General features: G+C 39.9%; 2 protein-coding genes across 2 annotated transcripts in view; one reads left to right on the top strand and one right to left on the bottom strand.

The window, feature by feature from the left end:
* The window catches only part of MCC (MCC regulator of WNT signaling pathway), a 180,648-nt gene extending 173,401 nt beyond the window's left edge, over positions 1–7,247 (bottom strand). Inside the window, 3 exon segments of the mRNA XM_030237101.2 lie at positions 6,868–7,130; positions 7,132–7,232; positions 7,235–7,247. Of these exon segments, the coding sequence (XP_030092961.2) occupies positions 6,868–7,130; positions 7,132–7,232; positions 7,235–7,247 (377 nt within the window).
* Positions 7,248–15,818: 8,571 nt separating this feature from the next.
* The window catches only part of YTHDC2 (YTH N6-methyladenosine RNA binding protein C2), a 29,028-nt gene continuing 17,920 nt past the window's right edge, over positions 15,819–26,926 (top strand). The window contains exons 1-8 of the mRNA XM_030237102.2: positions 15,819–15,993; positions 16,677–16,767; positions 17,142–17,335; positions 18,920–19,119; positions 19,722–19,888; positions 22,330–22,432; positions 23,623–23,779; positions 25,888–25,995. Coding sequence (XP_030092962.1) covers positions 15,819–15,993; positions 16,677–16,767; positions 17,142–17,335; positions 18,920–19,119; positions 19,722–19,888; positions 22,330–22,432; positions 23,623–23,779; positions 25,888–25,995 — 1,195 coding nt within the window. The remainder of the gene's footprint in view (positions 15,994–16,676; positions 16,768–17,141; positions 17,336–18,919; positions 19,120–19,721; positions 19,889–22,329; positions 22,433–23,622; positions 23,780–25,887; positions 25,996–26,926) is intronic.

The raw sequence follows: 26,926 nt of genomic DNA, 5'->3' as shown, positions 1-26,926 counted from the left end.
CAAGGAGTTTAACAGGAAGAACTCTTCTCTCATTCAAGTGCCTCCCAACTCAGTCAACCCATCCATGAATTTCAAATGATAAATTTTGGCAAATTAATTCTATAAACATACAGAAAGTTGCTCCCTAGGATCATGAGCTAACCAACAGTGATTAAGGAGAGTGCCAATTGCCTTGTCTGCTGTAAGCAGAAGATGCAATCACACATGAGCTAAACAAAACCAAGTATTTAGCATCCTAGTCATCCTGCTAGAACAGCCACCAATGGTCCCTATGTTATAAACCCAGGGCCATGGAGTTGTTAAAAAGACCAAGCACCAAAGAATCTTTTGAGGGCCCAAGCTCCCTATCACCCTTGGAAAGAAAGAAACAGAGTATATTTGCAAAGCTGATCTTTCAGAATTGCCACCAAGAAACCTAAGACAACACAAGGCAAAAAAAATCCCAGTTTAACAATTACTTTTTTTTTCATTGCAAAAAGGAAATTACTGACTTTAAAGAGTGATTAACTTCTCTTACAGTAATAATCCAACTAGCATGGTATTTGCAACAATCTCAGTCAAAAAAATAAATAAAAATCAACAACAAAAAAATAAATATAACAAATAACTTCACTGCTTAGCAACCAGCTGGATGGTAACTTTCAAAGGGATTAAAAAATTTGACATTTGTATTTTCAAGTGAATTACTGTTTGGTCAGTTTTTCCACAGTATAATCTATCTGGACAGGTCCTAAGAAAGAAAATACAGTAATAGCAAGTAACAACAAGCCTGAGATAAATACTTTAGTCCCTTTTACCAGACTAATAGTGCCAACGAGGAAAGAGAAAAGTAATATATAAAACACACCAAGTAACTTTAAAACATTAACAGCTCCAGTTAAAACACCCTTCAGGTGTCTGATATTTACATAAGAACTGGAGTGCTAACCAATTAAAAAATGTATGTTCAGACAATTCAAGTTTGAATATGTTCCTTTTACTGTGTACCAGCTGTAAAAATACAGACTTTGAGATACATAATCCCTTAATGAATGTTGATTCTTGGTGTATTTTCTAGACACAATATTTAACAAAGGGGATACCTTTTTCTTCATCCTAAACTAAGTGTGTCTCTAAGGCTTCTCATACACATCCACCCTTCAGGCTTTCCCTGTAACTTTTTCCTTTTTTGGTTATGATGCTCTGAGAGGACCCACGGAAGACAAAGCTGGACTGAAAACCCCACAAAATTCTATACAAATGTGGAATCATTGACTAAGACAAGTCCCAGGAGAAACAGAAAAAACAGACTGCAATCATGGGAGAAACAGCACACTGATTCCACACTCCTTGGCATACAGTAAGTATTGTGCTGTATCCATGTAAGAGCAATTCTTCAGTGACATCGACCACAAACCCTGTAACAGCCTCCTAATGGAGATGGATGAAGACTAACATTAAGCACAGGAACAGGATCTGGGAGCTGAAACTGTTTTCAAGACAAACTAAATCAGCAGTGCAAGAACAAAGTACATTTTACCAAGATTTGATGGGGGTGGCTTGGGAGTTTTTAAGATTTGGGATTTTTCCCCCCCTGGAATTTTGAAAACTGAGCTGGTTTAGAGAAGACACAAAGCAAATAGTCCAGACCTCAGGTGAGAATAAAATCTTGTATTGAGGCCTTAACTCTTTGAGCTTGATGGTAAGAACAGCCCAGCTATATGAAGAGCCAGACTGAGGGCAAGGACTAAGCAAAGTTTTGTCCCAATCTTGCTGACATTTTGCAGACTGTTTCTAAATGATGTCTCCTTGTTAGACAGCTGATTGAGGCCAGACTTAGGACTGCACAGTACTGGGATCAAACTTCTTTTGAAATCTGAAATCCCAGTAGCTGCAAAACTAGCAGAATAAATATTACTTCTCTCACAAGACTTCAAAGGCAGTTTTGCATTTCCACCTGTTCTGTTAGAGCTGACCTTTTAGAAACCTTTTGCTTGTAGGATAAATAGCTTTATCACTGCCTAGCCTGCTGACATTTGAGCACTCACAAAACACCTTCTTCCTGATACTGCTTTCAACCAGCACAGAATACCCTGCAGAAACTAGATGCAGAATATTAACTCACGCCTAAAGTAAGTTTTCAGAGATCCTGACTGAACATTTTCACATGACTTCATAAATGGTCATCTTATGGATTAAATAGTGTTCTACCAACAGTGGAAACTTGACTGGTCACAGACAAGCCACACTGATTTTGCTGCTTCATTTTATCTGTTCTTAAGTGCATCAATAGTACCTCTTTAAATGTTAAGCACAGAAGTTGAATCACATTAGCAAAATCAAACACTTGAAAAAAGGTTAAATGAAGTGGTAACGTCTGCTGTGGAAAGTAACAGAGACCACAGAAGAATAAATCTCCTCCCTTAAAAAGACAATGAATAGATTAATAATTTGTCTTCTTGAAAACACTGGGTTTTCTCCTCCACTAGCACGCAACCACTAGATGCAGAACTAGATGCAGAAACACTGGAGGGGGGGAGGGAGGAGTGCCAAAATACACTCAGCAAGAAAGCTGTGAATGTCCTGCTACTGTGACAAGCCATTAAAAAGGGAAGGACCAGCCCATACTTGCAAAGGTTTTGAGCTCCCAAAGCCACGTCCCACTGACACCGCTCAGGTAACAAATCAAATCCAGCTAGTTCCTTTTAACTGTTTCTGTGCTAGAGAAGGCACATTCCGCATGGCCTTTTAATGGGCTGTAAAGCTCATTACAAAGTTAAGTAGGTTTATTGGATTTTTAACATCTTACTCTGTGTAGTGGTACCCTTTTCCAAGACTTTCTGTAAGATATTGACCAGTGTAAAAAAAAATTGTGTAGACAGACAACACAGTTTTCAAACAAACTCTACAAACTAGACTTAATTCCATTATTGTTAATATAATGACAAAGTTCTAACTGAACTAAACACTAGCTTTACCTTTTTTCTTCACAATCCTAAAATTATTTATCCATGCTTAAAAGTTAAAATTGGAAAGCTAGCATATTTGTAGCTTAAAAATAAAATTTTTTTTTTCTTCCATTATTCCATTTCTTTTTTCTTCCATTATTCCCATTATTTCCACAGCTCATACCTTCATTTTTCTAAAGCAAAAGTATTTCCTGCAGATTCAAAGTTACCTTTACATTTTACAGTGCTACTACAGAGTAATCCAAAACCCATTTAGTAACTTCTGCAGTGAAGATGAAATTCATTGTGTTCTAAATGGAATTTCAATACAATCCACACATAATAAAGCTACAAGGCAATTAAATTTCTGAAGAAGACATTAATCTAGCCTGTCACCAATAAAAACCCAGCATTCAAGACCAAATATGCAAACAGCATCAAAAAGAAAAAAAGAAAAAAGAGCACACGTGTCCTGAACAATTCACCAATCCTCTGAAACTGAAAATGTTTATAACCATAACATCAGATTCTGAAACTCTTCAAGACAAACAGAGTAAAACAAAGGAAAGCAATCACTGTTTTTTCAGTTAACAGCTTTTTGTTAATAACAACACAATCCAGCTACAGCTGCAAAACTAAAGTTCTGCTGTAAACAGTGTTTAAAGCTGCCTTCTGCTCTCAGCAACTCCTATCCAGCTGATCTCAAGCATTCAGGATCCGGCCTTAATTGTGGACTGCTTTGCAACTGAGTTGCGAAGTGGGGGATGGTACTTTTTGGTTGGTTGGTTGCTTGGTTCGTTCATTTTTGTGAAATTGCCTCTTGTTGCAGAAGTATGAGAAGAATGCCAAACATTTGCAAGATGTTAAAATAATTAAGTAACAAACATTAACCCGCAAAAGAGTCAAAAGCCATTTCAGTACAAGCTAACAAGTTGAAACTCTGTTGTTTTCTTAGTACTTTTCTCTAGCTGGATGCTGCAAAATTTCAATATGCATGTCAATGCAATGCTCAGAGACACTGGTTTAGCATTTTATATCCCATAGCTCAGTGTCTACTGGATTATAACCACCAATGGCACATGCTTAATTATGCTTTATTGCTTTGATATCATCCTATTTAGAGCCTGAAATTTAATCAATATCTCAGGTGAGACCCCGAAAATGAATCAGTATCCCAGGACATGCTCCTCCTCTCCATCTGTGCCTGCACTTCTCTGCTACTATTTAAAGAGGTTTATTAGAGTTTGATGCACGACAGAGCACTTCCACAGCTGAGACACCATGTTATTTCATTAGGAATGCAAACATTTCTTTTCCCCCCATGCAATATACTAAATAAACACACACACACAAAATGCCTGCCTTAGCTGCAAGTATAAAGATCTTCTTTTCCTTAACAACTCTGGAGCTGGAAAAAAAGAAACCTTATAAACAAACTGCTGCATGTGCTAGGCAAAGAACTGACTGACCAAGCTTCTGGCCTGCAAATAGAAGGGATACTAATTTTTAAATATAAAATTTATACTCAGTAGCACCTTCAAAACAGCAAATTTCAGCCCCATTGCATTCAAAATAAGCTAGTGTTTAAAAAGAAGCTCAAGCTAGTAAGAGGTTATAGATCACAGCTAAGTCTAGTTCTAATACACAAAGGAGGATATGATTTTAAAGTGCTAGCTTCTGTATTTTCAGCTCTTTATAAAGATGCCTGGGTATTTATTGCCATGTTTAACTTGCTGTGAAAGATACCATGACGTGCAGAAGTCAGCCTCCAACCACCACCAGGGCTGCAAGAAAAGCAAAAAAATTGTTGGCCAAAAGAATGAGCAAAGAGAAGTCCAAAGAAGCAGGGCAAGAAGAGCAGGAAAACCAAGCAACAGGCCCGTATGAAAAAAACAACAAAAAAAAAAACCTAGAAACAAAGCCAGACAAACAGTATGCAGAATATGGTAAGATGAAATTTAGTATAAAAGCAGCCGTAGCTTTTTCGACTTTAATTTATTACATTAAAAAGGATACAACAACCTAAACACTAGGGCTCAAAGCAACAACAAACCCCCATCTGCTATACTTTCAACAGGGACACTGTGAGTCTATAAACCTGACATAGTTGCCTATAATACTATGGTGGTACATACTACAAAGACATCCAAAAGCAACTGGACAAGTCACCTCCTGCATAAGCCACTGCTATAAAACAGAGTATAAGCAAAACTGAGTAACTACAGAAAGCAAGAGAGGCATTCCATTTATACAACTCATCGCCCAGGCTACCTAATGAAGTAAAGTCACGTCAAAGATAATTCCTTAAATATTCCTCCACTACTTTGTCACACATACAGAGAAGTAAAGGAAGACAGTAATTTATAACACCATGATCTCTGATAAAGGCCACACCAGTTCTACCTTGGATGCACAAATCCCTTCTGAAGCAAGGTATTAGTGACCTTCAACAACAAACCCACCATCTCCTGAAGGTTTTCAACCACCACCCTGGCCCTGGGCTTTAAAGCCATTTCGTTATGAAATCCAATGTCTCTACTCAGACATATCCTGGCGTTTTCAACACTGTAGTTCAAGCAACACTCTGAAACACCTACTTTGAAGAACACAGAATACAAATCTAGGCCAAAACTTACCGAATGTGGATTAGCTGATCAGAAATTAGTAGTTTGTGTCATGGTAACATCTCTCAATGGTCTGTATGAAAACACTAAAACATTTTTAACATTCCCCCAGTAAGGTCTTTAAATTATAAATACACAGAGTTTACACTGCAGAAAAACATGACAACACAGAAGAACAAGTGTGCTCTGAAGAGACAGGGCACAATTTTTGTCAACATTGCAAATTTTCAGACATCAGAATAAATTCCATTAAGACCATAAACAAATGGAAAGAGGAGCAGTCTTCGCACACTGGTTGGAAAGTACACATTTTCCAAGTTTATATTTCAAAACCACAACTGTCAAAATAATCATTACACTGAGGGGGGAAAAAAGAGTGTTCAGAGAGCTGTTTAGATAAAAAAATATCACGACCTTTGAACTTTATTTTTAAAATGACTGCCAGTTGTTACAGATTTTCAACAACTTTCTGGCTCCAAAAAGATGGCAGTGGGGTTCTAAGTTTACTTAGCCTTTCTTTGGGGTCATATTCTTAGGTTACAGGTTAAATGGCAGATTTAAGAAATTCCCTCACTGTCCCAGTTCTCTAGAGGCACGTACCAATTGCAGGCAACAGCATAAGTTTCATTATGAAAATGCAAGTTTCCACAACCTCTCGCATATCCTGCTGTTTGAAGTTCAGTATTTTTTAAATTATGGCGTGAGAACTCAGAAATACCATTGCCACAAAACCAACTCCGGACCTAAACACACTGCCAGTGCTTCCAAACACATAAACATACCACTATGGCTTATTTCCAAGTATCTCCTGCAAATGAAGAAGCTCACCCTTCCCCACCACAGCCCATCAGCCTGCGTGACACTCCTCAAACTCTCTGAGGACCAGCAGAGGAATTTAAACCAACCTGTGTAACAAGAATATTGATTAAACCATACTGACAAAACAAAATCATAGGATCCGTGAGAACAATGTGAGTTTTCTCCTAGATTACCCACGACGGGCTTTTTGTGTGTTTACTTGCAAAAACCACCTGCCCAGGGGACGAGGTGATAAAATCCTGGGTCGGAGGCATCACCTTTCAGCCCAGGCGGACGTGGAAGTGCTGCGGGCAGCGTTGGCCCGCTATCCCGGGAAGCCCTCGGTGCCGAGGCCCCGCTGGAGCCCCCGGCTCCGGTGCCGGCGGCCGCGGGGCGAGAGCCGCGGAGCTCCCACCACGTCTCCAACTCGCCCACAAGTTGAGAGCTGGGGAACGCGCTGCGAGGGGAAGGACGGGACGGCTCCGTATCAGCAAAGAGCCGCCTCCCGCTGTCGCTACCTGCTGATAAAGCCATCCCCGTCGCCGTCGCAGGTCTGGAAGAGGCGCCTCATCCTCTCCTCCTCGCCTGTGCTGGAGGTATCTGTGCTGGAGCTGCCGGTGCTGTTCACCTCTGCTACAGCAGCTGCCGCCATCATGCGCCCCGCTCCGGAGGAGGAGGAGGAGGTGGGTAAGGAGGAGGAGGCGAGGTTGCCTCAGGCGCCCGGGATTCCCAGTCCCGCCGCGCCTGCAAAGGGCGAGCGGCAGCACAAAGCCGGGGCGGGCGCCTTGCCCGCCCCGCACCCACCGCCCGCCGAGGGACCCCCGGGGCCAGGACCTCTCTGGGGCTCGGAGCGGGCACAGGGCGGCTGAGGCTCAGAGCTCCAGCCGGCACACGGCATCGTCCGGCGCCGGGATCACGGTGGGACCCACCGGAGTCCCCGTCCCCGGGCCGGCTGTCCTCTCTGCCCCGAGTGCGGGGCGACCCGAGCCCGCCGCGTGGGTGGCTTGTTCTCCTTGGGCGGGGCCGGGCCGGCTCCCTGATCCGGCGGTGCTGCTTTGGCTGCGGCTTTGGCCGCGGCTTTGGCCGGTCTGTGGAAGCCAAAAAAACCCAGCGTTTTCTGTAGCCTTGCGTTTGCACTCCAGGCTGTTTGATGGGGTACTGGTCACGTAAAAGCATTCTGAGGTGCAGAGCACAAGCCCCTCTTGACTCATCCAGTTCCCTTCTACTGAAGTCAACGATTCGTTTTTCTGTTCCTGAACATGTTTGTGACCCTTCCCTGTCTGTTGGTCTCCTTTTCATTTAAAGAAAATGGTTTTTTTGCAGTCATCATGTGGGCAGATGAAAAAAACTAAATCGTGCCTTTAGTATCTTAGCCACCCTTCTCAATATCTAATTAAGTTTTATTCAGTGTTTTAAATTCTTATTCCTGCGAAAAGAAGTGTTACAACACCAACACCAGTCTGTTTTATCTCTACCTAGAAATGGGTATTCTGAAACCGTCTAGAGCAGCATTTCAGTTTACATACTGCAATATGTTTCTTACTCCATCGTGTCACCTGATTAATTTGGGCGAACTAATATTTTCCTGACCTATTTCTGTGTTTGAAAAAAAAAAAAACCTTGTAATTAAGGACATACGTTGCCCTCATAGCACCAGGTATTATTCTTTTCCTATTAATAATATCCAGTTCATGCCGCAAAACATCTTGATCTTCCTTGTTGCTGACAGGGATTAATGAATATATAAATCCAGCAAAGTTATCACACTTGTTGCACAGTGCCTTTAAAACACATTTACTGATGGCAACAGTTCTAATTGTTAATATTTATCGTATCTTGATTACGTAAGTCATTACAAGGTAAAGAGTTCCTCTGGCATTTTATTAACTAAAACTACTTGCAAGTGTAAGCATGCATACACTCGCTCTCATATTATCTCAGTCTCTGCAGATTTCCAAATTACGTTTGTCACATTAGTTCTTGCAGGATAACCATGGCACTGTAGTATGGAGCTGTCCTAGGGTGATGTTATGATGCTTGTATCCCCAGTTGTCTGTTCTATTTATGCTGGATGTTCTGTGCCTTCAAGCATGCAGGTGGGGGGAAGAAGAAGGGCAGAGTTTTGTTGTCCAGAACTAGACCCACTCCTCCATAGTCTGCTGGAACACTTGTTGTCTGGGCATGAATTGGGAAGAACACCACGCTCCTTTTGCTTTTTAGTTAGTAAGTTAGTTTAGCTTGCTGAGGCAGTCCGAGTTTTCCCTGGACTGTTTTTCTTTCCCATTTCTTGGAGCCGTTCGAACCTGCTCCAGACCGGGACCCTGGGAAACACCGAGGAAACATCGTACTCTGCAGCCTTTCCCAGCGCCAGAAGGACTGATAAGAGAGTGACCACGCACCGGAGAGACTTTTGAATTTGTCATCTCTTCAGAGCAGCGAATGAGTTTTGTCATCCGGTATTGCTCATTTTGTGTGCTGGGAGGTGCTTGGCCTGTTAAATAAACAGGTTCTTTCCACTTCTCTCCGAGGAATCCTTCCCAAACCAGTTGGGGGGAGGGGCTGTATGGGTTTGCTTTCTGGAGGGGCACGCTTTTGGAGGTTTTCTCCCAAATTTGCTCTAAACCGGGACAAACTTCATACTCTTTCAAGGCACTTAAACCAGAGTATATTGGAGCTATTTTTTCAGATGTTCCATCTCCTGACCTACGGTGGTCTGACTCTTAGTCTTAGCATACGCTTTTTCAGTCCGAAGCAGGATGTTTGTTGTTTATGTGTGATACCAGCTGATTACCGCAGCTATTTGTTTACACTGAGGACTGAGATGTGAAGTCACAAAACCATTTTCTTCAGCCAGATCCCATAGACAAGCTGTTCAATACCACACACAAGAATCCTTGCACACATTCTGGAAGTATAGCATGCACTGCTTCTTCCTAAGAATGAAAATTCTTAACCACAGGGATTGGGACTCGATGTATTTGTATGCATCCCTTTCTTCTTGTGATATTCTTTGATTCTGTGATTCTTTGCAGAGTCATAAAACTGTTTCCTGATGATGCCACCAGTATCAATAGAGGAAGATTGGATCCAAAATACAGCAATGAGAATCTCCAAGAACAATCTCTTCCATCCTGATGCTATCTGCCTAGCCTCACACTTCGGCAGTTCTCACCATTTTAAAACAAATCTCCCACTTCTCGTCTAATCTAGATAACACTTTATCATTTGTTCTCATCTTAGATGCACACTTCACACAATAGCTTTCTTTGTGCATCAGAAATTCACCCATTCCTTATCTTCTCCCTGCTCATTGTGAACAATTTTTGAGTTGGTTGAATTGAATTTTTCCTCCTATCTTCTCCTTATGGGGATCATCTATAGTTAACTTTTTTTGCATTTGCACCACTCCCAAGAAAACCTGGTGCAGTGGTTTCTGATTTTCCCTGATAACAAATCACCCATACCAGTTCCTCCTTGCTGATAGGCTCAGCTGATATCCTAGCTGTGTAATGCCATGCAAGACTGTAAAACCAGCTGTGTTTTCTGGTTTATATCGTGATGCCCATTTAATTTTTTTAAAAGATGCATCACATCAGCTGGAAAGCAATACCCTAAGCTGCAGTTCACCACATTCCTGTGCCTGCTGTGAATTATGTGGCAGTTGAGTCCTACAGCCAATTTCAGATGGCACATTTAAAACACAAATATGCTGTGCAGCAGAAAGTACAATTCTGCCTGAAGTGTCCCTGGTGTCAGGCGTATGTGGTGCCTAGAAATTTTTGAGGAGAGAACAAGGAAGGAGGGCAAGGAGTGAGAGATCTGTACTGCTGTGAGTAGCAAAATAGGCTTGATATTTCTCAAAAGAAGTATTTTAAAAGTTTGTATGTTTTCTGTTTAAGACTGTGGGTTTTAACTGTGAATCCGCTGGGTATTTGTTTGTCTTCTTATGTAAGTTAAATTAATCTTTAGTTTTTCAATATAATTTAAATTGTACAATATAAATTTTCCATAATGCCCTGATTTTTAAATTCAAATAAGCATATACCAGACAGTCAATGCAAATGTTAATAACAATGCTGTAGCACTACTAGCTGCACTTAATCACCAACATTTATATACCCAAAATCTGACACCTCTGGAAGATGGGCAGGAGACACCTGATTTCCAGACATGCTGGACTTTTCAGAGTTTTCACCAAATCAACAGAACACTTAGGTTCATGTGATCTCTGAAAGTCAAGTCTACCTGAAATTAGATGTTGAACAATAGAAAAAGAAAAGCACTGTAAACCTGTCCAAATTTAACTATAAATGGTTTTGCAGTAGAAAACAGCTTATGTCAATGCATAAAAAGCTGCCAAATGACCAAAATCAACTGACCAAAAAAAGAGAAAAACTTCCTTCTAGATAACATTCAGCCACAGCATTTTTCAATTAGCCTCTTTCAAAACCCAAAACAAAACAAACAGTAACTTAATTTGCAAGGAGGAAGTTTTAATTTAGTAATATTCCTTCGAGCAAGGTAGGCAAGATATGCAATGCAGAACTCTCTCAGCATCCAGAGTCCAACTGCCCAGAATACCATCCCTTTCAATTTCTTAAATACCACATCCAGCCCTTTTTACACACATCCTAAAAAGCTCCCTGTTGCTCCATGAGGTTCTTGGTTAATAGACATGTCAGTGTTATCTGAGTGACACTCTCACTCAATACAGATGGGTTCTCTCGGGGATATTGGCAGAGTAAGGATGGCACTGAACCATAGGTACAATTAAAACGTTGTTTTCTTAACAGGATGTTATGATTGATATAGAAGAGAATTCATTATTAGAATGGCACAGGATTTCTAAAAGCAGAGTCAACATAGTACAATTTGTAGCTAGCATGGTGGGGAATTTATAATACAATTTAACTTATAATTACTAATCACCTGGATCCTCTGCAGCTCAGGTCAGATCCCAATCCATGGCTCGTTGTATCAATATTACAGTCAAAATCTCAAGGGGCTGGGGAGCCAGAGGTTGCAGGGGCTCCCTCGGAAGGCACAGCACAACCTGGTAGCCAGGATCACCCAGCCATTGCAACCAGGTCAGCCCAGGGTATCAGACACCTCCTGGGGGACAACAAAGGCTAGGCTGGGACATGGGACCAGGGTGGAGCTGGCTTGGGCACCAGGCACTCACATAACAAGACTTTGCACATGTATATTAAGCCACTAAATGTGGGTATGCTTAGATCTAAATCTGTACCTAACCTATGCCCAGGTAATATAAGGGCTAAGTAGAAGTTATTTCCTATCTAAACTTACTTTTTTATTTTTATTAGAAACGTGAAATTTAAAAAATACTTTATTTTCTATGATGTAACTTACAAAATACATATTTTTGATGTTGCTGTAAGATAGATGGGAGAGTTAGCTATTCTAATTGCTGCCACTGCTTGGATATTCAGGCTGAAGGTTTTGATGTATACTATGATCAAAAGCAATGCCTGCTTGCTCCTGGTGTCAAAGGAGAGATTATCCTGTGTTTCAGTTGGCTTCAGATAAAGACCATCTTTGTTTTCTGATCTTCACCATAAAAAAATTTAAAGTAACTGACATATAATGTGAGTTCAAATTAATGTTATTTAAAACATCATTGTGTACAGCAAACTGCATCTGCTGCTAACAGAATAATGGTTTAGCTAGGAAATTGCTAAGTTAAATTCTCATCAAAATTTTGTGTCTGAAGTCACTGCATTACCTTCTTCACATTACTTTGTTTAGATCCACTTCTCATCACAAACCTATGATTTCAAACTCTATCTAGAAATACAGCTCTTGTGCAGCCTTTACTCTTAGCAAGCTGAGCTGTTTGAAAGCTCTTAAAACAGTATATTCAAAAGAAATTTTTTTTTTTGGTGAGTCAAATTTTTTTGATTTTTCTCCTCCTGCTCCCAAGAGTGATCTGCAAAACTGAAATATTTTATCTAGGATTAAAAATACTTTAGAAAGAATATTAATTTTTAGATAGAATATTAATGCCTCATTTGAAAAGCTTCCTACTGATTTCTCACCTTTATAAATGCTCAACCACCTTGTAAAACTGCTCTGAAAAGTGTACTTTTTGTGATGATGATGAATAGAAATTAGAACAGGTTTGCCCCTTTTCCCAAAAATATCCTAAACTGCTCTCCTACTCAAACAGGTTCCTACTCCTGGATCTTACATAAGGATCCACATTTTGGATACAGAAAGTTAGAAGTTCATTTCCTCATTTTTGTATACACATGTAAACAAAGATACTGAATATTCACACTATTTTTTGTCAAAGTATGTTATCTGAAGCTAAATCTCTGCTAACAAAATACTACTTTGGTCAAAAAAAGTGAGGGCACACGTAAATATAAATGGTCTTTTTGTAGACTGTGACTATGAGGTAACCTCAAAACTTTTTTCTGCAGGGTAGTGATGACTGCGATAGTTAAACGTGTTCTGTGCTCCAGAAAATTTCTGCAACATGGGTATTATTTTCATCAAAATATTTCATTGAAACAGTATTCTATGAGGAAATTACATTCTGGATAAATTAATCTCCATAGGGAGCACATCAGTTCTACTCAGTTCCAGTTTCAGCAAAGACACAAGCACATGAATCACAGATATGAAATCCTTTTGCCTTCAGTCTACTCCTAAGCTCACAAGACATGGGATCCCTGCAGTTTTCATGCTGCCTTTATAACACGTTGTAGACACGGAAAGATCTGCTAGCATAAGATCACCCCACTCTCCCTCCTGTCCTGTCATTTGCTCACCCTGGAAACTAGAGTTTCTCAGTTTAGGAGTAAGTAGTAGTGGAGAAAGCTGTGGGAAGAACTGGGGAATATCTGACGCTGTGGGAATCATGCTCTTCCCAGCCTGCATTCTGGATTCATTGCTAAGCTCTATGGATGCCTTGAGCTCCACGGAAGGGTTGCAGTTTTTTCCTGGAAGCTCAACAGCGATGCAGGAAACGGATTTGTAGAGACAAAGCCCAAGCTCTGGACTGTGGCCAATGAGGACCTGAGAGAGGTTGTTTACAAGGACAGAACTGATCGAAAGGCCTTTTCCTTGATGTCTCAAAAATAAATAAAACCTGAAGTGAGTAAGGGAAGTGGAAAAGACAGATAAATAAGAAATTATGTGTCAGTAGATGATAGGAGAGGTTACAGAAATGGGGCAGAGGCAATCACCTGGATCAGCAGCCAAAGGTCTGGGAAACTATCAATGTATCAGTGTATACAGGAGAGAGCAGTAAAGCAAGAAATACCCATTTTCACTGCAGTTAACTTGTTAAACTAGTATCTCTCAATATCATTTGACATCAGTCTTACTTCCCTATGCTTACTTCCCTAACTTACTTCATGGGATCATTAATGATCACAGCAGCCAACAGCTGTCTGGTTACAAATTTACTATGATGCCTAAAATACCCCTACATACTGGAATTCCCTTTTATTTTTCTGCCCCCTTTTTTTTGTAATCAAGGAACTGAAAAGAGAAATAAATCTTGTGTTCTTTCATTAACTTGATCTTGAAGAATTGGCTCACCAGTGGACCTTGCATCATATTTCAACAGCTAATAAGTCTTATAACACTTAAAATAATTTAAAAATCTCGAACAAACAAACAAACAAAAAGCCTAGTTAGAAAGACTAACTATTTTGCAGTAAAATCTGACACAATCTAACACAGTACATAATAGATAATACTGTTTCACCAAATACCTTTGCAGTTCTTTTTCTCTTAGAACTGGCATCTTTTGTGGGACATAAGAGTGTTTTCAAGAGAGAAAATGATCTGCAAACTGAAAAGAAGTCAGCAAAAGTGCCTCTAGAGAGGGTAAAATAAGAATACCTAATTGTATTTAAACATGCAGACGTATTTTTGCATAAAACTGTGCTGCCTCTTAATTCTTCTTATAAAAAATACATGGGTGTTTGGACATATGTTAATAGAATGAAATAATTCTTATTCCAGGGGTTATTTGTTTGAGTAAACATTAGCCAGAAGGTATTTCTGAGGCCAATAATGAAACAGAATTTTTAAATACTTCAGGTTGTTATTTCTAATAAGTCCACAGCTAGTAATTTTTATTAAGAGAGTACATATAAAGAATAAAACCTCCATGTCTAAGAGCTTGGGTAAGCACAATTCCTTTCTCATTCATATGCTGAGTGCAGACTGCAACTCAGTATTTAGCAGGGCTGCAGCAGACAGTGCATGCCTGACTACATTCTCCTATTTTTTCACCCTTCTAATAGCATTGGAGAGTCAAAAAAGCAGTGGAAGAAAGACGTGACTTAAGAAATTTGCTATGCAGGATGCACTCAGGCTTCACGCCACTCTTAGCCATATAGATGAGACCTAACCCAAGAGTTAGTTATCTCTGTGTGCTGTTCTATTTACAGGATTGCAAACTGAGAGCAGAATTGAGCCTGAGGAATCGTTTTTCGGAATCTTGGGGATTTTGTCTGTTGGAAGGCAAGATGCTGCTGTTAAGAGGCAGAAACTGTTAAGAGATCTGGGTTCATAAATAAGATTTCAGATGTGACTCTTTTAAATTAGTTATGAGCTCTCATTTTTCACTGTGTATACCAAGGATGATAAGAGGAATGCTCATTTTATTCAGTTGAAGTGTTTGATTTTCCATAACTGTGATGTGCTCTAAGGTGGCAGTACTGAATGTCATAGGATCAGCAATGAGGAACTAGCATTAAGTGCTTTGGTTGAAGATACATAGGCAGGTACCTGAACTGAAAAAACTTTAAAACCTTAGAACACATCAGTTGTTCTGCTCCAGTGTGACCTCTCCGTGCAAAATTATGCTGAAGTGAGCCTTGTAAATGCTTTGGTAGAAGTGGCTTAGGAGCTGCATTGCCATTATTTTTTCAACCAGCTACATCAGACAGTGTTTATTTTATATTTATTTCATTCCCCACTTCAGTTCACAACTGAGGAGGAGTAGTTTTGTTCTTCTTCCAAGTACTCTCCTTTTGACCTATTGATGGTCAAAAGCAGCAGCCTTCAATACCGAGCCCTGTGTCACGTTGGGTCTAGTTTCTACCTCGTGTCCTCAGCGTGCAGTTAAAGGACAGCAGGAAAAGACGACCCAAAATCAAGGGCAAATAACACTTTACAGAGTGAGGGAGCTGAGGGCCGAGATGACCCTCGCCACGATTAATGCCATGCAATTAAATCACATCATTTATGACTGGACAGGGTACCAGAGCCCCTTTTTGGTCACATCCATGCACACACCTCGGCACATAGGGGCAGGCTTCCCCACAACGGCGGGAAAAGAGCCAATTTCCTTCCGCTCGGGGCCATTCCGGCTGCGGTGACTCCACGCAAGCCCCACCCCGCCGGCAGCGTCGCCCCCCGGGCCGTGGAGCTGCGGCTCCCGATCCGTGTCGGTGTCGGGCACGTGTGGGGGCCGTGACACGGCGCCATGTCGCGACACAGGCGGGTCGCACGGCGGCAGTCCGGCGGGGCCACGGGGGGCTCGGTTGCCGCCGCCGCGGTGCGCGTCCGGGCCGAGGCCCTCAGGGAGGTCGGCGTGGACGAGGAGGTGGAAATGGCGGTGCAGCTCGCCCTGGAGCGGTTCCGGAGCGGCGACGAGGCGGGTGCGCAGCACAGCCCGGCTCGGGGGCAGCCTGCGGGTGTTGTGGGGGCGCTGGCAGCGGGTCCGGGCCGGGATCCTGCCCCTCTGCCCGGCCCTGGAGAGGCACAGCTGGGCTGCTTGTCCCGCTCTGGGCTCTCAGAACAGAGACAGGGAGCTACTGGAGGAGGTCCAGCTGAGACAGATGAGATTGAGATGAGATGAGATGAGATGAGATGAGATGAGATGAGATGAGATGAGATGAGATGAGATGAGATGAGATGAGATGAGATGAGATGAGATGAGATGAGATGAGATGAGATGAGATGGCTGGATCGTCTCTTACCAGCAGAGGTGTTTGGCCTAGAGGAGACTGATTTAATGCATATAAATCTCTTCAAGATGAGTCCCAGGAAGGCAGTGCAGACTTTTTGACAAGGGGCAATGGCCATAAAACACAAGAAGTTCCATCTCAGCATGAGGGAGAACTTTCTGTTGAGGGTGGCAGAGCACTGGAACTGCTGCCCAGGGAAAGTGTTGAGTTTCCCTCTCTGTCACCTGCTCCAGGTGATTGTCTTGGCAGGGGGGTTGCCCTGGGTGGTCTCCCTTCCAATCCTACCAATTCTGTGGTTCTGTAACATTGAGATAATACGTCAAGATTACTGTCTGTTGAATTGTTACTGAATTTTTCATTATTTATCATTCTAGAGATGGAATTTCCTTCTAGTTTCACTAGTAGTGAAAGAGTATTTGTTCACCGGCTGTGTCAGTCTCTTGGACTGGTATCTAAAAGCAAAGGGTGAGTTGGGGTACAATTTTTGGTTTTTAGGTGCAGCCCAGTGGAATTCCATGACTAATGATAACCTGTTTGATGTTTTCAACATACCCTACTGTGTTGCAAGTAATAGTATTGGAGAAAAAAGTGTAAAAGTAGACACAAAAATAAGTGTCTTTGTTCATTGCTGTATGCATGCTTGGAAAAACTTGGGACAGCTTGTTTTTTCACTTCCACTTAAACCACTCTGTGGGTTTAATGGCTTCATTTAAAAAGCTTCACCATGAGGTCTGTTTTTTTTCAAAGATTCTGCACAGAGTCTCATTCCTTGACAGATAAAAGTTAACCCAGAGTAGGTTCCTTATTCCTAAAATATGTTTTCTTCTCCCCCCTCACAGAAAAGGAGCCAATCGATACCTGACAGTAAGGAAGAAGGATGTATCAGAGGCACATACAGTCATGACTTGTGACTTGGCTCTCCGTACAAAGCATGCCATTCGGAGTCTCATTCAGAGCTTTCCTGTCACACATAAGGAACGCACAGAGCTCCTGCCAAGGACAGAGAGAGGACATGCCTGTGCTGTTGAATCTGGTATGTTCTGTGTGTCTTCTGATTTGGACTCATCCATCAGCACCACTTGGAAGACCCACCTGCAACCCAATGACAAAGCAAACCTTTCTGTTCTGTCCCCTTGTGTCCTAACAGACACCTTTAAACAAATGCATGAATTTTCCTTCTAAGGTGTTTTATAAGTGGTGTTGTGAGGAACTTGGGAAGTCATATCATGCACATTGTGATATTTACCTTGTGCTGTGTTAATTTAGAATCTTTGAGCCAGTTCCAGCCAAATCTTTTTGGAAGCACCTTGGTGAAATGTGGCTTCATACAAGTACTCTAAGGTGGGATTGAAGAGTTACCACAATGCCATAAGAACACTTATGAGAAAATGAGGTTATCTATTCTGCCTATGGAAATTAATGTCCTTGATAAATCAAGAAGTTTACTTTTTTCATCTCCACAAAATAGATTTGGTCCTTAAGAGACTATTTTCCAGACTTCTTGATATCTTGAATACAGAAGAGTTCACTGAAAGACAAACATCTGATAAAATTTTTTTTTTTTTTTTTTTTTTTTTTTTTTTTTTTTTTTTTTTAAGGCAAGAGTTTCTTCTAGATTCTTGCTTTAGAGTGACACTGTGTTTCTGTGTGCAGAGATGGTTGTAGTGAACATAAAACACTTGTTTAATTGCGTGTTTCTGATATACGGTATCTGTTCTTTTAGTGCTTCCTCTGCTTTCTTTTTCCAATTGTTTAATTTGTTTGATTGGACTGATTAATGAACAGAGGGAAGCTATAATAGAACTACTGAAATGCAGTGTCTTAGCAATGTAAGGCATAAGTTAATGAACAGTCTAATATTTGTCTTTATCTGCATCTCAAGAATATATATTTTGGTTCTCCTGATCTCTTAGTCTGTGTTTGTCTTGGTACAGCAGGGCAGCAGGGCTTGAAATTTAGTGTGTGAATCTATTAATCACAGTTATCATGTGTAAAATTGAGTCTACAGAAACCTTTTCATTCTTCTGGAAAATAATTATCAAGGAATTACAGAGTAGTACTTGCAGTGATGGATTTGAAGCAGCTCCCTCTGAAGATGTGCACATTTTTGGCTACTTATGCACTGCTTTCTTACACGTCACACTGCTGTGTGGGGTCCAGGACTCTAATGCACCATGCTTTCATAAGTCTGATTTCAGGCAAATTCATGGAATAACTTAATGATTTAACTCTGTAAGTGTGTATTTCTGCGGAGAACTGCAGGTGTGAAATGTGGGTGCAGATACAAAAGCCACCAAAATACACCAGGCTGGTTTTCTCTGGTTTAGTTTCTCTTTCTCCTTTTGCTCTTTGTAGGCTTTTTTGACTTGGATCAGTGCTCTGGAAGAGTCTGGTTTTTACCTTTGAAAGTAATAACTGTTTTGAAAAATACCTATTTCAAGCACTGCAGGAGGACATGTTGCTATGAATATGACTTCTAAATTGTGATGGGTTTGTCACTTTACCCACAGGGATGCGCAGAAAGTCAGAAGCTTAATTTTGAAGTACAATTTTTGAGTAGTGTTTTAGTGACCTTCCTTTGTATCTGTATAAATAAATTTTTAACTTCTCTTTACAGAAAACAAAGAAGTAAATAAGACAAGTGGTCGACTTAATGATGGTATCCCCCAGGTCCCAGTGAAAAGAGGGGAATCAGAATTTGATTCCTTCAGGCAGTCACTACCAGTTCTTGAAAAACAGGAAGAAACTGTCCAAATAATAAAGGACAATAAGATTGTTTTGATTATAGGAGAGACTGGATCAGGAAAAACTACGCAAGTATGTTTCTTCAATGAAATAAAAAAGATAACAGTATTTATACTAAACCAATGCCAATTGTGTAACATTTGTGATACGGGATATTTTTATGCTATTTAAGGCTTTTAGTTTCCTGTATGATTGAAAATCTTGTGTTCCAATTCACTTCCTTGCTTTTGAAACACTAAGCCAGTAGATAGGTACTAAAAGCATAAATTTTTCCTCACAATTTTTTCATAGATACAATTTTTTCATTAAAATAATGCAAAATATTGAAGGGAAAGTAACTGTGATGTTTGTATAGCCGTCTTTCTTCTAAGGCTAGTTCTGTTCTTAGAACTCACAGTAATATATTTTTTGTGTTAAAATGAGAGATTATCTACAGGGCTTCTTTTTGAGATTTTTCTGAAGGAGGAGAGAGACACTGCAAGTTTTTTCTTTAAAAAAAACCTAAATAGGTTATACTTAGAAATTTATTTTCCACAGATTCAGGTATGCCTGCAGTGATAATCCTAATGAAAAGTCTTTTGCAATGTGTAATACTGAGATGCAGTTAAATTGTTTCCCTGTGTTAACAAAGCTGTGGCTTTCTCCAAGAGTAAATGTGAACCACTTCTTTATAGATCCCTCAATTTATCCTTGATGACTGCTACAAGAATGGAACTCCCTGTCGTGTGTTTTGTACTCAGCCAAGACGTTTAGCAGCTGTTGCTGTGGCTGAAAGAGTGGCAGCAGAACGAGGAGAGAAGATTGGCCAGACAATTGGTTACCAGATTCGTTTAGAAAGCAGGTACTAATGGTATTTCTAAGTGTCAATTGATCCTGTGTTGGTATTGTGAATCTTGTGTGCATTTTAACTGCAGTATGTTTGGGATGCAGCCCCACAAATTGTAGGTGGGATATGTTATTGCAGGTAAGGAATACTTTTAAGATTATTAAGAGTAAGTAATTTCACTCTTAAGAGTGAAAAGGATGGCTTTCTTCCTGTGTTTTGCAGTTTCATGCAGTAGGTTGTCTTACAGAACTGAATTTCAAGTCCTATTGATTTTTTCTGCAGAGTGTATGCATGTAAAATCCTTGTCTGATTTTCAGATCAAGTCTACACTTTCTATTTTTTTTTCCCCTCTCTACTTTTAACATATGTGGATCCAAAAGTTCTGCAGGCTTTTAAGGTAGGTGTGAAGACCAGCATGCTGTGACAAATGTTATGTTGTGTGAGTTGATAAGAGTCATAAAAGGGAAAACAACAAATTTGGAAAAGTGACTGATGAAGCTGAGCATTATTTATTCGTCTGCTGTGGGCTATATTTGCTCTGCTTCAGCTTTTGTGTTTAAAATGTGAAGTAATGTAAAAATAGAGATTTCAGTATCACTTGATGAATTTGTTTGTAAAGCAGAGCATGAATGGATTGTGTGGGGTTTTTACATCTTTGTACTGCATTGCCAGTGACATTTCAGGGAAGGGTCAGCAGTGGGGATATGAGTGACCAGAAGATGGCAAAAGGTTGTATTGCTTGAGTGAACAAAGATAACACATTGCTGATGAAGATGAATGCACTTGAACAACAAAGTCACAGTAAGAATTCAAATGTGCGTATAAAAACTCTCAAGGCTGTTAAGAGATTAGAAGAGCTGGTGAAGATGTATCACAAATAAGCTGGATGATTAGTATGTGGAAGTACTATGCTAGCAGAAGAAGAGCAAAGTTAGATGAAAATGGAAGAATTACTGGAAACAGTGCAGAAAATCTGTCTTGAGAGGAATCAGTACATTTACTCCAGAGAAACTTTAAAAGGGGGAGATAACAATATTTTGTGGACAAAAAAAAATCTGGAGTGGAAATGTTTCGAGGTGTTTATAGTAACACAGTAGTATAATTTTTTAAGTTTTCTTAACTGCCTTCCAGAGAAGAACTGTAGAGTACAGTACAAAGGAACTTTTCAGCTCCTTTAGGATGGCAGTACCAGAGGAAATAGTGACAATTGCTGTTTTTATTGGGACAGCTAGCTGCCCCAGGTATAGGATTGTAACATTTCAGTATTCTGACCTCCTGAAAAACAAGAGGATCAGCAGATTACTTTGTGATTTAGTCAGCTGTATTGTATTGTGTCTTCAAGGCAAGGCTTTGGGAGCTGTGGGGTGGCTTCTATGAGAAGGTTCCAGAAGCCTCTCCCGTGTCTGACAGAGCCAGTGCCAGCCAAGATAGACCTGCCTCTGACTGAGGCTGAGCCCATCTGTGATGGTGGCAGTGCCTCTGGCACAGTGGGGAATGGGGGAAAGAAAAGCTGCACGACAGAAGCAGCAGTTCAAGAAGAGCAGTGAGAGCGTGTGAGAGAAGCAGCTCTGCAGACAGGAAGGTCAGTGCAGGAGGGGAGGAAGTTCTCCAGGTGCCAGGTGCAGCCATGGTGAGGCAGCTGTGCCCCTGCAGCCTGTGGAGGTCCATGGTGCAGCAGGGATCCCCCTGTGCAGGACTCTGTTGGGGCAGGTGGGTGCTTGAAGGAGGCTCTGATCCTCTGGGAAGTCTGTGCTGAAACAGGCTCCTGGCAGAACCTGTGGCTCTGTGGAGGAAGCCCACATAGAAGCAGGTTGCTGTCAGGATTGTGAAAGCAACCCTCTGTGGGGGGTCCCACACTGGAGCCAGCTGTTCCTGAAGCATTGAGCTTTGTGGAAAGGGACTGCAGCCCATGGGAAGGATTCATATTGGAGAAGCTCACGAAGGACTGTCCGTGAGAGAGACTCATGTTCTCCTTCTTGACCCTGTGAGTCTTTCGTTGTGTTTCCTCTCCCCTACCCATGGAGAAGACAGAGTAGCTTGGGTGGCACCTGGCATCCACCCAGGCTCATCCCACCACATGTAGTCAAATGCAAAGGCTATATCCAAGCATATGCTGAGGAACTGAAACCTGGTTTTCCACATGGAATTTTCTAGTAAATTAAATGACATGCAGAGTTTCTTCATAGTTCTCTTTTACTTCCATATTTATTAAAATTTGAATCTTATTTTTTCAATTAGTCTGTTGTCCAGAGTTTTGGGGCACAAGCACTACAGATTGTTTGGAAATGTCTGGGAAAAGCATGGTTTAAAAACAAGTGGTGTGCATGAGTCTTTTGGGGAGAGAACTGTAATTCCTCTTCCTGTCAGCAGCTGCTTTAATTTTTGATCCATGGAAAGCTTATCTGCCTTTAAATGGTGCAAACCCCCTGAGTTGTCTCTGTGATGTTGTTCCATAGGGTTTCTCCAAAGACACTGGTAACATTCTGCACTAATGACATGCTCCTTCGCACGCTGATGGCAGGAGACAGCACTCTCTCCACCGTGACCCATGTTATTGTGGTGAGCATCCTGTGGTCTTTCATGTGGGGTGGAGCAATACGTATTGCTTTAGAAAATGAGATCCTCATTTTTTTAAATTTAAATTTGATGAGCCCTTTAGGTGTTTTTGTTTGGTAGAATCTGAATCAACTTTAAAGACTTCCTGAGTCCTTAGAGTAGCATGCATGTTTTGTAGATTTTGGTGTCTTTTCTGGTTTGTGGTTTTGTCCTCTAAAAATATTGTATTTTCATGCCAGTGATTAGTTGTGGAATCAGGAGGAGTTGAGGAGGACAGAAGTGTAAATTTTTCTGAACTTCTCCTGTTCCTCAGAAAATCCTTAGGGAGGCTTACATTGATGTGGTTCAATGTGATCGTGTCAGAATTTCTGTTATCATGTATTTGTTTTAGCAGTACCAGCTTTTCAGTCCATTTGTTTGCCCAGAGTTTTCAAGAAAATGTGGAGGCCAATTGCTAGCAAATGTATTCAAGTATGTTCATTTATGATTATGATAGTATTCCTATTGTGGAATTTAATAAGTAAGGGGAACTAGAATGCTTATGGCAAGATTTAAGTACTGAAGATTAAAAGAAATCATGGCAAGTTTAGGTGCCTGCCTGATTATCAAAGCATAAAAAAAGCATGGGATTGATCTATACATTCTTGATGTCAGCCTACAAACCTTGTATTTGAGCCCTTGTTTCATTCATTCATAATACAAAACAAAACAGAAGAATGACAAAGGTGATTAATCAGTTATGTGCCTTAATTTATAGGCTTTGTGTATGACTTGTGAAAGCAATTTTTCTGTTTTTCTGATTTTGTGGTGTCATCAGTGGTGAAGTGAGAATTTATTAAAGTTAAGATTTGTGGTTTGTGGAGTTTCCTTGAAATTTGGCTTAAAATACAAGTTTAGAGGTGTTTCAGATAGTCACTTTGGCCTCTGAAATTAAGGTGTGTAGAGCTTCAGCATTGCAGTGCACTCAGCTCTCATAAAAACTTTTTGAAGTTTTTTTTTTTTTTTTGCTTATGGATAGCATTAAAAAAACTCCTTTAAAAAAATCCTATTACTTAAACTAAACATGCACATTTTAAGGCCTCTGTAATATCCCTTCAAATAATTTTTATTTTTTTTTAAAGTTTGCTTTTGTCAGAAGTTGTGATCTTGAATCTGTGAGGTTTTTTTATCTCTCCTTTTTTCTTTTGTTACAGGATGAAGTACATGAGAGGGATAGGTTCAGCGACTTCTTGCTAATAAAACTGAGAGATGTGCTGCAAAACCAGAATAATTTAAAACTAATTATTTCTAGTGCTGCTCTAGATGCAAATCTCTTTATTAGGTATTTTGGAAGCTGCCCAGTAATACATAGTAAGTATTTATCTTAATTCTTAAATCTGACTATACCTGCCCTGAGACTCAGAGATCTTATTAAACTGGAGCAAACTATTTTGAGTAAAGGCAGTGATGAATACATTGAGAGTTACAGGAATCCTTGTTTTTTGTGTAGTCAGGTTTCTTGTTTCTTAACTATTTTCCTAATTCAGAATGAAGTGTTTTAGTCACTGGGAGTTCTGTAAATGCAGGAGTGTCCTTCCCTCCTCCACTATTAATTGAAGAAGTAGGAAAAGATTGTTGAAGTGTTGTCTTCATGCTGATACAGGACCTATGAGCTACACGAGTGTGACATATAATTAATACACTCCTGTAGATTCTTATTCTTCAGACCTCATGAGGGTTGTCACTGGTTACTGGATAAAACACAGATAACTGTACTTACTCAGTTCAGAAATACAGGCTTAAGCAGCTTGGGTTTCCCTGCTTGAATCTCATGATTCTTTGATTCAAAGAAAATCAGTAGCCATTCATCCAGTTTCTCTTAGTTTGTGTTGACTCAGTTACCTTAATTTAGATTGCATTCAGATGCAAAGAAAAGTTACCATTATTGTTGTTTTAATTTCATTTGACAGATCTCTAGTAGAGGCAAAATAGAAATGCGTAGGAGATGGGGGTTTTTGTGGGTTTGGGAGGTTTTTCCCCACCCTCCTTGCTTGCAGGTTTTCTGCATGGACAACCTCCTCTGGCACTTTGCAGTTCCCCTAATTTTTCAACAATAATGTCCAAGTTTAATGTGTTTTGAAAAGGAGCTTTTAAGAGAAATGCTTTATTTAACAGTCAGGTAGACTCTCTGCATGTCAGCCTTTTTTAAAAAAAATCTCAGCAGTTTTAGGAAATGGATGGGATTGCTTACTGGTTTATTTTAGCAAATGCTTGTGAGAAGGAAACCTCTTTTTCCCTTTTTTTGCAGATGGAAGTGTTTATTTCTAGTTCCCAATTTTGAATTTCTGCCTAGTAAAATAAGGCTTGCAACTTGTTTGAAACAGGAATCTGGAAATTACACATGGTTTCATGTTCTCTGAATATTTTTTGCCTCAGTTGTGATTGTTGTGTGGCTTTCCAGTTTATTCTTTTTGCAGTTTTCTGTTCTTTCAGATTGGTATATTTGTGTTGGAAATTCGGGTGGCAGCTTATGCTGGTTATGTAACAGGCCAATAGCAATTGAAAATACAATTTTTTTTTCTTTCTTTCTTTTTTTTTGGTTTTTTTTTGAGAATTTAAGAATTAAAAGAAGCGTCTGTTTCTGTTAATGTAGTGGAAAAGGTTTGATTCTCCTTCATAAATATGGCTGACAAAATCCTGACCACAGAAACCAGCATTTTGTAGTTGGGGATTGCTGTAGTACACAGAGTTTGTGATCAGTGTTGGAAGACTTCCTCTGTGACAGCTTCTAAAAGTATGTGAATTGTGGATTATTCTTTCTGAAGGAAAATCCTGAGGGATCTAAAGTCAGCTTAAGGAACAAGAAATCAAAATGTAGAGATTTTAATTCTTCATGCAAAAAGCATCCTTTAATGTCCACAGATATGGTCTAGAAAATAGTCATGTTGAAAAAAAAATGAGGATAAATTATCAGAAGGTGAAGGCCACTGGGTTGTCTCATCTGTCAAGAAGTACTCAGTAAAGAAAGCTCAGGTTTGCTTAGTTGAGGACATGGAGATAAGTCTGTCTTCTCACATATTTCTCATGAGAAAGTAGTTCAGTAAAAGATGTACTGTCTCCATGTGGAACCTTGCAAAAAGCTGTATTAATTGCTTATTAATTAATTGCATTTTTAATCCAGGTGGCAGGCTTACATGGTGAGTTCTTGTTTGTAACCTAAACAAAAATGGCTGTTTTCTTTTTCTCATTTAAAAAAAATTATGGGTAATAACTGTCAATATTATGAACATCTCTTGCTATAACATTTGATAAAATTGAAGAGGTTGATGAAAAACAAAGTGGCATTTTACCTTGGAAACGTTTTGTTTTGTATAATTTTGAGAAAAATAAACTCCAGTGAAGATCATTCTTAAATAAAATAAATGCTGTAAGTAAAGCTGGTGAATATATAATATTTTATGGATATTTTATACTTGTAGTCCAAGGGAGGCCTTTTGAAGTTAAAGAGATGTTTCTGGAGGACATTTTACGAAGTACTGGGTATACAAACAAGGAGATGGTGAAGTACAAAAAAGAGAAGCAGCAAGGTTGGTGGAATTCTTAATTGTAAGGATTAGCAATGAGAATCATTCATTGATTGAACAAACAATTGACAGGATTATTTTCTGTTAAAATTCCAAAGTCAGGAAATTAAATGAGATGTGATTAGATGGCAGCAAATATCTTTAAGCTCTCAGTATTTACATTATTGAAATAGTTTTTGCAATTAAAGAAAAAAAGAAATCACTTTGATTCAGTGGTTCCATTCTTTTTGCTTTCAGTTGATAAATGTCATATTTTTTGAAATTATTATGGTGTAGAGTTACATGTAGCTGAGGGCTCTGACCACATGAATACTAAAGAAGCATAGGATGCTCTGTACCTTTGGGTGTAAATTAAAGTGCAGCTATTAAAGCAAGCAGGATTTTGTACATCTTGTACAAAATGTACAAGTTGTTCCCTTTAGTAACATTTTTCACCGTTTTCTTCAGGCATGGATGTTTTTTTTGTAACTGTTTACACTCTTGAGCTAAACATAATTGGTTTTCAGTTGATGAAGTAGATACTGCTTCAGAAATTTTTCCTGGCATCTGAAAGTAATGATCCCAGTGATTATTTAAAGAAAAATTTAAAAAAAATGCAAACCTCAAAGCTGTATATGTAATATAGAGTCCTAACTGGATATTTAGGAAAGTGCTCAGGTCTGATCACTGGGGACAGAAGAGTTCCGTAAAGACACAGGTGTTTTCTACTGTTTCTTGTGTGCAAAAATAAGTTGTTACATGCAGGGACTGTATCACTTCAACATTCAATTTCTGGAAAAAGATCTGGGCTGAGTTTGTGTGGAATGTGATTACTTAAGGAAGATTGTTGAATGCAGTAGTTTGGAATAATGGAGGCTTGGGGGGTTAAACACCAAAATGGTAGGTTTTGCCTTGTTCCTATAGCCCTTGTTTGCAGGGGTGCTCTTTGGGTACC

The sequence above is a fragment of the Serinus canaria genome, chromosome Z, assembly GCF_022539315.1.
Source record: "Serinus canaria isolate serCan28SL12 chromosome Z, serCan2020, whole genome shotgun sequence".
Taxonomy (NCBI): Eukaryota; Metazoa; Chordata; class Aves; order Passeriformes; family Fringillidae; genus Serinus; species Serinus canaria.
The sequence above is the reverse complement of the archived record's forward strand: the minus strand, read 5'-3'. Positions and strand labels throughout refer to the sequence as shown.